Raw genomic sequence first — 13668 nt, forward strand, 5'->3', positions numbered from 1 at the left:
TCAGGGACCCACTTGAGCAGGCAGTCTGTCCGTTCTCAGATCTCAACCTCCGTGTTGGGAGATCCACTGCTCTCTTCAAAGCTGTCAGACAGGGTCGTTTGCGTCTGCAGAGGTTTCTGCTGCTTTTTTTTTGTTTGTTTAGCTGTGCCCTGTCCCCAGAGGTGGAGTTTACAGAGACAGGCAGGCCTCCTTGAGCTGCTGTGGGCTCCACCCAGTTTGAGCTTCCCAGAGGCTTTCTTTACCTACTTAAGCCTCAGCAATGGCAGGCGCCCCTCCCCCAGTCTTGCTGCTGCCTTGCCCTTAGATTGCAGACTGCTGTGCTAGCAATGAGGGAGGCTCCATGGGCGTGGCTCCCAGCCAGGTGTGGGATATAATCTCCTGGTGTGCCATTTGCTAAGACCCTTGGTAAAGCGCAGTATTGGGGTGGGAGTTACCCGATTTTCCAGGTGTTGTGTGTCTCAGTTCCCCTGGCTAGGAAAAGGGATTCCCTTTCCCCTTGTGCTTCCCAGGTGAGGCGATACATCGCCCTGTTTCAGCTCTCCCTGGTCGGGCTGCAGCAGCTGACCAGCACCGATTGTCCGGCACTCCCTAGTGAGATGAACCCAGTACCTCAGTTGAAAGTGCAGAAATCACCCGTCTTCTGTGTTGCTTGCGCTAGGAGCTGGAGACTGGAGCTATTCCTATTCTGCCATCTTGCTCTGCCCCCAGTTGTAACTAATCTTTTGTAAACATTTTCCTGTAAAAAGTATGTGCAAATTTATCCTACACTGTGGTACTTTTTCATCTTTCCTTAAACTTACTAGCAGCTTGATTAGGTCTCTTGTAGAAATCTTCCCTTTCTTTCCTTATTTCCTTCCTTCCTCCCTCTCCTTCCTAATAACTTTCCTTCCTTTCAAAATCATGCATTTAATTCCTACAGTCACTTAGCACTGCTAACATTTCAGAGTCTACCCTCAAGTTTGACATATCAGGATTTTAAACCCGATGTACTTTGTTTCTTCTTCAGAGATACAAGAAACTAGAAGAACTTGTCCAGTTTGATTACTCTGGGGAGAAATATATGTGTATATGGGAGGAAGGTGAATAAAGTATGAAGAGAGGGAAAGTAAGGGGGTATAGTCTGGGCTAACCAGAAAGCAAGGGAATTAACCAAATTTAAAAAGAATTTTCAATGTGCAAAATAATATGTTACTATAATTTATTAAGGTACCAATATATTGACTTACATCAGAAAAATCAAATTTTATTTTACAAACTGTGATTAAAACTGTGTTTAACTCATCAAGAACCTGATAAGTGAAGTTATGACTCATAAAGTCGAGAACCTGGTAAGTAAAGTAAAGATGATTAATATATCTCAGAGGGAAATAACACTTTAACGGTGAAGAAAGATGCACACTTAGAAGAGCATAGTTTTAAAGGACCTTTTGAATCAGATGCAAGAAGTTATGATTTAATATTCATCTACCTTGGTTCTTTGAAAATAATGACTTCCATAGCAGATAAGAACAATCTGGTGGATCACATAGCAGTACCTAGATGTTTAGGAAGCATTTGACAAGATTCTATGAATGAGATCAATGGCTAAGATAAAAGTCACAGAATAAAAAGTACAGCAAAAGATTCAGTAGAGAAAAATGATAATTTGATTGAAGATGTATGCACACATGTTTTGTTCCCTCCCCAAATCCTACTAACACAAAGTAAAGGGATATTTTTAACCTAGAAGGTCAAACCTACAAGGATAGAAATAACAGGAACTAGCAGCGGACAAAGCCAAGCAGCAAACCAACTAGATGCATCTGGAAGTAGCAAGTGAGTGCCAGCCTGAAAACAGGAGGAATAGCTAAGAAGGGGTTGACTCCTAGATCTCCTCACTGGCATTAGAATCCAGGCACATTCTCTGGAGAAGCTAAAACAGACAGGCTTTGGACTGGGGTTGGAGAACACCAGGTACAGTAGATGCCAGGACCACCGTACTGGAAATTGGGGGGTTAAGGTCAACAATGTAAGTCTGAATTCAGGCCCCTCCTCCTTTTCAGCTCCCAGAATGCTGGTATACTCTCCATGTAAGAAATTAGAATACTCTGGAATCTGATTAGCCTGAGACAAAAGACTGAAAGAGAGTGACCTGGGGTCCTGCAAGGAAACTGCCTAGTCTGATGACTATGGAGTAAAGACCACTGTCAGTAAGCCCACTGACATGGTTTGGCTCTGTGTCCCTAACCAAATCTCTTGTCGACTTGTAATCCCCAGTGTTGGAGGAGGGGCCTGGTGAGAGGTGACTGAATCATGAGAGCAAACTTCCCCCTTGTTGTTCTTGTGATAGTGAGTTCTCAGGAGATGCAACTCCCCCTCTCTCCCTCCCGCTCTGGCCACACGAAATGTGCCTTCTTCCTCTTCGCCTTCTGCCATGATTGTAAGTTTCCTGAGGTCTCCCCAGCCATGCTTCCTGTCTATTTGTTTTTTGGGTTTTGTTTTTGTTTTTGTTTTTGTTTTGAGATGGAGTTTTGCTCTCGTTGCCCAGGCTGGAGTGTAATGGCACAATCTCGGCTCACCGCAACTTCCGCCTCCCAAGTTCAAATGATTCTCCTGCCTCAGCTCCTCAGTGGCTGGTATTACAGGCATGCACCACCACACCAGGCTAATTTTGTATTTTTAGTAGAGATGGGGTTTCTCCATGTTCGTCAGGCTGGTCTTGAACTCCCAACCTCAGGGGATCTGCCTGCCTTGGCTTCCCAAAGTGCTGGGATTACAGGCGTGAGCCACTGCGCCTGGCCTCTATTTGTTAATCTAACCATATGCTATTTATATGTGGAGACAAACTTGATATGACATAAAAAAGGTTGAAAACAAGGTAATGAACAAAGATATTATTGATTAAAGTATATTAAAAAGAAAGCAGGGATGGTAATATTAATATCAGGCAAAGTAGAATTAAAACAGAAAACATCAGTTTATACTTGTGCTATATTTTATGATGTTAATCACATAATATGCTGAGAAGATATACCCATAAATCTTGACACATCGAGCAACAGAACACTGAAATATGTAAACCAAAAATTGTTAGTAATACAAGAAGGATTAGACAAACTACAATTATAGTGAAGATCTTCCTTAGAATTTGACAGATCAAATAAACAAAAATTAATGTAACTGTACTTGAAAAACACAAGTTAAACATAACAACAATTAAAATGTTTGATTATATAACTTTTTTAGCCTTTTTACTCAACCAAAAGAGAACGTACATGTGTTTTCAAATACCCAAAGGACATTAATAAAAGTTGATCCTGCAATAGACTACAAGAATAATCTTAGTGAAACTGACAGAGTCAAAATCATATAGTCCATATCCTATGACTATGGTAGTAGAAAGATTAAAAAGTAATAATAAAAAGATAACTAAATGCCCCTTGAAATTACATTTTCTAAATATCACTTGAGTCAAAGAAGATATCAAATTTGAAATGACAGATTATTTAGAAAATGATGGTGAGAACACTAACCCTATGGCAGGCAGCATAGTTGTGCTCAGGAGGAAAGTTACATACTTTTTATTATTTAAAGAAATAATGAAATCCAGAAATCATGAAAATAACTGAAGCAAATTTTTCAACCCATGGGAACAAAATAAAATAAACCATAAAAGGGCAAACTGGTAAGTAGAAATTCATGAATAAGAAAACAAAAACAAAGCAAAATCTAGAGAAGGTTTTCTTAAAAAGGCCAATAAAAGGGATCACTTATTCATTCCATAATTATGTTCTGGAAACGCACTTTAAAAACAAAAAGAACAAATGTAAAATTGAGTTTCAATTACAAGGAGTTTAGATTATTATGGCACAAATACAAACACCTATAATTGGGAGAAATCATGGATAAATTAACATCAAACCGGGTTATAACCATGATATCCGAGAATATTGATTCACTCACACTGAAAATGTTCTGTGGGAAAGCTCCCACTGTAGGCCTTGCCACTTTCTGCTCCTGCTCTGTGTAATCTTTTCCCCTAGATATAATCTCTGCCCGAATGCTGTCTTACCAAACCATCTTTGTTTGACCACTCCATTCACACTCTCTACTTTTCCCACCCTTAGACTGCTTTATTTTTCTTCATATCACCATATGATACAAATTTTATGTTTATTATCGGTCTCTTCCACTATAGTATAAGCCCCTTGAGAAACAGTTGTCTATTTTGTTCACTGCTACCTTTCTGGTGCCTAGACCAGTAAGTAGCTCACAGTAGACTCTAAATAAGTATCTGTTAAATGTAGGCTGCTCCACAAAACATTACTGTATATGTAGGTGACATGGTTTAATAAGCTACATAACAAGCCCCTGATGATGAAGTTTTATTGTATTCATGATCTGGATTTATACATACTTCTCAATAGCATGTGGGACTGAGGCAGTGCCAACCTGGGGTCTCCATGCTTTGGAGACCATGGTAGGCAGTGTCTGGCCCCATGTCTACTGTGATCAGTGGAACAGTACCTCACGAAAACCTCTGATAACTCTCATTAACTTGGGGGGTTGTAATCACACCATACCCAAACAAGTTCTACTGTTCCTTACTAAATTCTAAGTTCTTTAAGGACAAGGTCTGTTTCTTAAATGACTCCATGGCCTTGGATTTGCAGGAGTGAAGTGATAGCTGGTACCCAACCTTAGGTTCAACATCTTCAATCTGCATCTTAGCTCTTAGTGCTATCATCACACCACAGACCCAACACATACTTAACCCAGAATCCTAACTTGGCTCTGCTATGGATACCAGGCAGGCTGCTCCCTGCATCTCATTGCCACCCATTTCCAACGCAGAAAGGAACACAGGGATTGGAGCCAGGCATACCTGAATTCAAATCCTACTTTCTTTACTAACCTGGTGTATATTCTAGGATGAGCTCCTGCTTTTTTTGTCCTTCTACCTTTCTGAGGCTCAATGTGGTAGAGGATGCTAGTTTTTCACCAATATCCATTCTTCCTCCTTTGTTCTAGAACTTCTAAGCTTCATCTGGTCATATGGTTGCCTAGTTACAGACCATATTTCCCAACCTTTCTTGCTGTTAGTTGTAACTCTGGGATTAAGTTCTGGCCAATGGAAAACGAACAGAAGTGAGACCTGCCATTTCCATGTTATACTCCTAAATGAAAATGTCTTACTCTCTCCTCTTTCCCTTCTCCTTCCCTATGGAAGGAGTACAGTCATGATGACAGAGCACACTTATGATGATAGGAGCTGAAACAACCACTTTGGTCCTAGAGATAGAAATCGTTAGTGAAGATGGCAGAGTTGCCAAACCAATCCTGGTCTGCATATCTTGGGCGAGCATAGCACCTGTGACAAGTATATGAAACAGAAATAATCTTCAATCTTACTTAAGCTGCTGTTTTTGGAGTCTCTTTGTTATAAGAGCTTAGACTGTACTCTAATATATTTACTTTTCTTAGTTGTAAAATGAGAATAATACCTAGCAGGGCTGTTGTAAGAAGGAGTATGCAGTAGCAGCTAAAAAGTGATAGCTATGATTATTATTTAAACTTGTGCAGCTTTCTTTCAGCCTGACATCAAAGTTATGGTCTGGGCAGAATTTCTGAAAGTGAGACAACTGAAGTGGTGTGACTAGTGCCAAAGTCAGCTGCAATCAGGATTAGGCACTATACAACTACCCCTTCACCCCCTCATTCCCCAAACTCTGTGTTCAGCCAGTGGTCAGTTGGCTAGTGATTGGAAGAGAAAACTCTGTGATGCTGGTAGCAGGTAAAGAGTTAGGACAGATATTTGTAAACAGGAATTTGATTTTCTACAATGACAAATGCTATACAAATTTTATTTTTATCTCTTCGTGAAACTTCTGGTAAAATATCTAGTTCTTGATGATGTTTTTACGGAGTTGGATCTATTCTCAGCCTATGTTTAAGTGTTGAGATCAGCCTTAAGGGGCAAGAGTAGAGGGAAACTTGAGATACTCAATGCAGCAAAAAAGGAGCAAGCTGTCAAAGAGGGGTTGCATTGTGGTAATAGAGGAGCACATGAAGCCTGCCTCAGCATCCATCACCCTTAGATATTGGACAGTCACTAAGAGTTGGAAAACAGTGATTTTTTGAGTGCAGATCTGTAGTGTCAAAATCAGAAACTCTCGCATTATAATCCTTAATTACAGTCACTTGATATTTCCTTTCATCCGCCTCACCAAACATAATTGGCATATCCTTCTCTTAATAGTAAATTTCAAAATTCATGTGTTCTCAGGAAGTTTTTGGCATAGTTAAGTACATACTTATAAAACAGAAATTTCTCAGCACTTACCCCATTGTATTATGGGCTTGGTTCTCCATGTCAAGAAACTGCTACATCTGGTTTATATTTCTTGATTTTTAATCTGTTAGGGGGAAAATGATCCAAATTCCTAAAATGTTTACATTCATTAACCTATAAAACAGGAAAATTTAGCTACTGGCAAAAACCATTTAGTATGAGTTTTTCTGTGTAGTAGCTCTTGATCCTACAAAATATAGAAACTTGAGTTTTCTGTTTTGGTTTTTTGTTTGTTTTTTGAGATGGAGTCTCGCTCTGTCACCTAGGCTGGAGTGCAGTGGCACGTTCTCAGCTCACTGCAACCTCTGCCTCCCGGGTTCTAGCGATTCTCCTGCCTCAGCCTCCTGAGTAGCTGGGACAGGCAATTGCCACCAGGCCCGGCTAAGTTTTGTATTTTTAGTAGGGACGGGGTTTCAGCATGTTGATCAGGCTGGTCTCGGACTCCTGACCTCGTGATCTGCCCACCTTGGCCTCCCAAACTTGAGTTTTTTGTTTAGCGACCCCTATGCGTTTATGATATTGACTTAGTGATGAATTGAAATATGAGGTACTGACTAAAATGAGCATCCATTTACTACTTATTGAATAATAGCTTGGTACTATGTTGTGTGCAAAGGGCTCAGTACATGAGAATGAGTAAAACAGAATTCCCATTAAAAGAGAAATTCTAGCCAGATGTTCTCAAACTTTCTATTCTTGTGGATCCAATAAAGGTGTGCCTTTATTTGAGTACATTCTTTCTTTGGCCCTCTCTGGGTTTTGTTAGGATGAATATAACTATGAGATTTAAGACAAAAAGGCTACGAATGCCTTTAAAAAGAAATCTTGAAATTCTTCAATGGCTCTATGGGCACTAGCTCACCTCTTGACAAAATAGGGACGTTAGTATTTGCCTAAAGTAAAAAAAAAAAAACAGTTTTTCTCAGTAATAAAATTTTAGTTAAAAAATAATCTATGACGATAACTGGAGAAAGTATTGAAAAGGACTTCAACTCCTCCAAATCACTGAAAAGTCAAAGAGCATTCAAGAAGGTAGAAAGAGCAGGAAGATTCCAGCTCACATCACTTCCAACTCGAAGAGTTTAGGAGAGACCCTGGAACTATGTGTGGGACAGAGCAGAGAGGAGTAAGGGATGGTGAAGGAAAACTTGACCAGAACGCGCAGACCTATAAATGGTTTTGTAGATTTTCAAATCTCTCACTTAAACGCCAGGGAAACTGAGGCACAAACAAGCTAAGTGGCTTGCCAAAGGCCACAGGACTAAAGCCCAGGCCTTCTAACTTACGGCGCAGCTCTGCTCTGGATATGTATGGGTGGGCCCCCCTCCCAGCCTCTGTCCCCGCGCCACGCGCCCCTCCAGGACCGCGATCGGTTCAAGCCCAGCTTTCCGCAGAGCGGCCACCCTTTTGGGGTTCCCCTGTCCCGCTCAAGGACCCGCGCCAGCCCGGGGGACAGCCTGGCCTTTGGGTGAGGGTCGGGGCGAGGCGGGGCCGGGAAGGCCAAGAGCCATTACCTGCGCTGCGCGGCGCTCGCCCGAGAGGTCTGCGGCCGGGGGCGCAGGACCGCGTAGGTCACCTCCCGCCTGGCCAGGCCCGCCCCAAGGGGCCTCGCCACCCGCCTCTGCGCTCCCGCCGCCTGGGCCCTCCCGCCGCGCGACCAACCAGGCAGTTGGGCCTCTCCCTCCCAGCGCTCAGCGCCGCCGCTTGTTGCCATGGGGACGTCGCGGCCCGAACTCGTGGCCGTCGGAATGGGGGATGGGCGCGGCGGCGGCGGCTGCAGCGGCGGTAGACGCTGCCCTGTGGGGGTTCCTCGGCTGCCTTCAACCTCGCCCCGCGCGAGCACGACCTCGCTATCCCGCAGTTATGCGTCCAGTGCCCCCTCTATTCTGGGTCCTATCCTCTTTGTAGTCCCACTGCCTTACCCCAGGGCCCGGCACCCAAGCTGCAGCCCGGAAATACTGATTGAATGAATGAACCAAAGAGATCACGAAGGAACTGTAAACAGCTGGGGAGTTCATCATCCAGGTTCCTTAAATCCCCTTGGCCCTCTTTCCTCTTACTCAAATTTGAAGTGGTATGAAAAAGAAATAAACTTGGGGTAAAGAGAACTGCTTTTCTCTCCGTGCACCCTAGTGTCTTCCGGCTGGGAGGAGCTGGATTTCATCGCTCAGCCCGATTCCTGTGGTGATTAACAGCATCTGCTTGTACCTGGCTTTCCAAGCGCGATGGGTCCTTAAAAAAACTGCTAGTCAGGCGAGCGGACAGTGCTGCCTCCCTTCAGGGAGAAGGGAATAGCTTCTGAGAGAAGCTGGAACGAAACTCAATGGGACTGACTCCGGATTCTTTCCTTTTTCCACCAAATTCCAAGAGTCATTGATGACAGAATTTCTGTCTCTCTTCGTTTCATAGAGGAAATAATAGGAAAGAATATATATTTTCCAACTGACACCTCGAGTGATTTGTTTTAAGCACTTGAATTTTGTGTTTGATTTATTTTAACCAAAGAATTCCTTCCTAATACATGGAGGCGACTACTTAATTCTTAAAGTCTTTTATTTGCACTTTACTTTCATCACTTTAACGCTAATTTGCGACTTTAATATTCCATGAATTTAATGCGCATCCACATCCCTCCATCCAGGTTCCAACTGAATTTTATAAAACCATTATGCTGTTTCTTGACAAATTGAGCTTCATAGATGAATTGTATATAATCACTTGGGATATTAGTTCTAATAAGTGTTTCATAGCTCTCATGTTTGCATGAAGAGGGTGACTGTGTTATCTTAACTTGAAACTTTTCATTATTCTGAAAACTCTTAGGTATATTCTTTATTCTTGTCTGAATTGAATGGGTCAATGTATTTTTTTCTAACCCAAGGAAGGGAAAATGGAACTAGGAATGAAATTTAATGAAATCTCAGGATGCCCAAGATCACTAAGGCTATGTAACATTGGTAAGTACTTCCATGTTCATTATTTCTTTAGAGGCTCAGAAATACACTCAGCAAGTGTATCAGGTGTTATTTATAGCTCCTTTCAGAAGATTAGGAAACCCAGGCTTAGAGAGAATGAAGGATATGTCCATGGATTTGTCCATCTATTTGCACTTGAAATGGATGATACATCAAGATATAAACGTAGATCATCTTACTCCAAATCCAGTGTTCTCCAAACATTAAGGTTGAGTTGGTTTCTTTAGCAGTCAGGATCTTCCTTAGCAAACTGTAGGTTTCATGTTTTCACATGGAAGAATAGGTGCAGGGGAATGCTTGCAAAAACGTGTGAGAAGACACATACTATAATGGATTTTAGGAAAATTTAAATATAGAATAGGAACATCCCATTCAATTTAATACAAATAAAGGTTTTCATTTCAGGACGAGAGTTAAGATTTAAAATGCAAATACCTGTCCCCTACCCTGCTAGTAAGAAGTGACAGTAAAGACCTGAATTCACCTTGAAATGTCCTTATTATTAGATATTTTCAGGTAAGTTTGTTTTGAAAGGGATGAGACCAGGAAAGCCCCAGTCTAAAGGATAGGAAGAGTGTGGCCAGGGTGGAAATCTTCCTAAACAGGGTTAGTGAGAAGTGACAAGAGAGCTCAGTCATGAAAGAAAATCGGAGGACATGGCAAAGTAAGGATAAGATAAAATGTAACCAGAAATGGTCAAAGGAGAATATAGGGGGCATCAATAGATGAAGAATAAGGATGACCTATGGAAGAAAAGCTAAGGGAGCAATTATAGGGAATAAATAATGAAACAATAGGCTAAACCTTTAAAATTTAAAAACCTTCATAACAAAATCATTTCATGGGAAAATTTATAATAGCAATATAGTAAATGAATGTGCAACTTTAACATATGCATGGCTATATAAAATAACTTCGTGTCTGTCTATATATCAACAAGGAAATATTATTTTATATTTAAAAAAGTTTAAAATTACATATATACATCATAATTTTAAAACTAAGTATATCCTTATGCCTTGAACATACTTAAAAAATTTTTTAAAAACAATTATAATGAAATAATCATAGAACTGAAGAAACTATAGAGGAGATACAGTCTAACCCAGGGGTCCCCAACCCCTGGGCTGCATACCAGTACTGGTCAGTGGCCTGTTAGGAACCTGGCCACACAGCAGGAGGTGAGCAGCAGGCAAGCATTACGGCCTGAGCTTCACCTCCTGTCGGATCAGTGGCAGCATTAGATTCTCATAGAAGCATGAATCCTATTGTGAACTGCACATGCCAGGGATCTAGGTTGTGCACTCCTTATGAGAATCTAATGCCTGATGATCTGGCATGGAACAGTGTCATCCTGAAACCATACCCCTTGATGCCAAAAAGGTTGGGGACTGCTGGTCTAACCTCTTCATTTTGGATGTGAAGAAACTCAGATCCAAAGAGTTATAATTATTTGATTAGTTTCATTGGTAGTTAATGGCAAACATTTTCAAAGGAATTTTCTGGAGATGCTTAATACACATTCTAGTTGAGAAAATAACCATTCAGCAGGAAGAGATTCACTATTTAGAACTAAGATCTCCTAGAGCAGCACTGTCCAATGGAAATATAATGCAAGTCACTTGTATAATTTTAAATATTCTAGTAGTCAAATTTTAAAAAGTAAAAAACAGATGAAATATATTTCATCTAATATATCTAAAATATCATTTTAACACCTAGTCAATATAAAAATTATGGAGATATTTTATATATTTATTCATACTAAGTCTTCAAAATCTGGTGCATAGTTTTTACTTAAAGCTCAATCAGTTCATTCTGGCCACATGTAGGTGCTTCATAGTCACACATGACTGGTGGCTATTATGCTGGACAGGGAAGCTGGAGAACATGGGTGCTTGGTCAATGTCCTAAAGCCCTTCATTAAAGTGTGAAGGGCCATGCAAAGAGAGAGATTCTTAATTATTTGGGTGTGATTTGAGAGAGATTTTGAAAGTGTCCTGCCTCAGCTTCCTTACCAACCTACTCTGGGCTGGGATAGGCATTAGACATCTGAAGAGAAAGGCATAAATTTGAGCCCTTAACCAGGCAGCATGAGGCCTTTCATTGTGTCATGCCTGCTAGGCCTGTCAGTCATCACTATCAGGGCTGCTTCTCCTCCTGATGGGAATTTAGAAGCACCAGCTTTCACTTCAGGATCAGAAAACAAAGCCAAATTCTTTGAAAAATGGCTATCATGATTTTTTAAATTCTCTACTTTTACTTTTTGTGGACTTTAGTGTTTCGACACTGTGGTTTTGAAAATGTCATCCTCTTTCGGATATTAAAGGGAACTAAAGGAGAAAGATTTTTGTATAGTCGTGAGCTAAAGTTTTAAAGATGTAATACTTATTTCCTGGAGCCAGTCATGGCTAGGACAATGTTGAAGTGAAAGGGTCCTAATGGGAAAACAAATTTGTAACCAGAGAGGAAAGTTGGGCCTGCCTGCTTAATGGCCTCTTTTCACTTGGGTCAACTTCTTCTCTAAGCTCAACTCTGCAGAAACCTTTCAGGTCACTAGCTAATATGATAGTGAGAAATTACTAGGTCAAAATCAAGGAAAAGACATGAACCTAGAGAAGTGAGCCCAGCACTTAAGGCTGCTTTTGAAAGCATTTGTTGCTCTGGAAGAAACAGCTGCAAAACTTAGCAGCCGTTTGATAGTTTTGTGAAAAAAAGGGGCAGAAGACAAAGCCTGGGCTCAATAAATAAATAAACACCCCCTGTCTTAAAGCTGGGGCTTCAGAGGACTTTGCCCTCATGAAAATGGTGAAGCGGAAGTAAATCAGTACTCCTACTGACTCACAGGCAGCTTGCAATCATCTGTAATTTGGGACAACCTCCATTTTTGAACTCAGAATAGGGTCGTACCTGGAAGAAGCAAGCAGAAATTTCCTAAAATAACTTCTCAAATACAAAGGCCAGAACAAAAGAAAATAGAAATTCCAAAACTAGGAAAAAATTACTAATAACCAAAAATAAGAACATAACAGATATGAATCATGATAGATTTGGTACAGGTGACAGGATAACTTGTGAACTGGAAAACAGAACAGAAGAAAGTATCCAGATTGTAGAGAAAATAAAAATAATGAAATATTTTAGTATGAAGGTTTTTTAACTTTGGTACTTATTAACAGAATTATTTGTTGTTATGAAAGTAAAAATGGATAATATATGTGCAAGTATTTAATACATGCCCTAGCACATAGGGAGAACTCAAAAAGTATTTGTTGAATTTGAAATTTTAAAAAATTAATTTGTTGATTTCGCAGGTAATCTCTGTCATCTTATATAATTTCCATTTCTTTGCCAAAATGTTCAAGCTTCTATTTTATTTTTTGTTTCAACTTTTAAAGCATATTAATAATAATTTTCTATTTTATTTTGCATATTATGATCCCAGTCTCTAAAATATTTTGGATCGATTACTGCTAGCTCTTACCCATGTTGCCTTGTTTTCTTGTGTGGGTTTATAATTTTTGACTATGAGATACTTTTGAGGGGGAGCTGTATTTCTGGGACATCTTTGAGGCCAGGATGGAGGCTGAATCTTTTGATTTTGAATTTTCTTTTGAGAATTGTCTGGGGTTGTGACAAGCTCCAAACTGCTTTACATTAATTTTTTTACAGGAGGTTTTCTAGACAACACAGGTAATATGATGAATGAAAAATAAGTGTTAGAATCAGCTTATGATACAAATTTCCAAAACTTTTTTTTTCCTTTTCTTAGTTTTCTTCACCAAGTGCCAAAGTTAAAATAGGAATGTTTTCTACTGTTCAATTTTCTGCCTTTTAAAAGAAAATCAGGTTTTATTTTAGAACAGTTTTAGATTTATATAAAATTATTAGCATAGTACAGAGGGCTCCCATCTACCCCACATCCAGTAGCCTCTATTATTAACATCTTACATTAGTCTGGTCTATTTGTTACAATTAATAAACTGATACTGATAATATTAACCAGAATCCATACTTTATTCAGATTTTCTTGGATTTTACCTAATGTCCTTTCAGTTCCAGGACACCACACTAAATAGTGGTCATGTCTCCTTAGGCACATTTTGGCTATGACAGTTTCCAAGAGTTTTTTAATGATCTTGTCAGTTTTGAAGAGTGCTGGTTAGGTATTTTATGGAATGTCCCTTAATTGAAATTTGTCTGCAGTTTTTCTCATGATTAGATTGGAAGGAAACTCACAGAAATTAACTGCCATTTTCATCACATTGTATCACATACTATCAACTTGATTTATTATGACTGTTGATGTTGACCTTGATCATCGGGTTGAGATGGTGTTTGTCTGTTCTCTCCACTGTAAAG

At 40.0% G+C, this 13668-nt stretch overlaps 1 protein-coding gene across 1 annotated transcript in view; it reads right to left on the reverse strand.

Moving 5' to 3' along the window:
- Positions 1-8005, reverse strand: part of DEUP1 (deuterosome assembly protein 1) — a 101473-nt gene extending 93468 nt beyond the window's left edge. The window contains 2 exon segments of the mRNA XM_017863699.1: positions 6323-6395; positions 7846-8005. Coding sequence (XP_017719188.1) covers positions 6323-6351 — 29 coding nt within the window. The 5' untranslated portion in view covers positions 6352-6395; positions 7846-8005.
- Between the last annotated feature and the right edge of the window lie 5663 nt (positions 8006-13668).

The sequence above is a fragment of the Rhinopithecus bieti genome, unplaced genomic scaffold, assembly GCF_001698545.2.
Source record: "Rhinopithecus bieti isolate Rb0 unplaced genomic scaffold, ASM169854v2 scaffold_71999, whole genome shotgun sequence".
In the NCBI taxonomy this organism is placed as follows: Eukaryota; Metazoa; Chordata; class Mammalia; order Primates; family Cercopithecidae; genus Rhinopithecus; species Rhinopithecus bieti.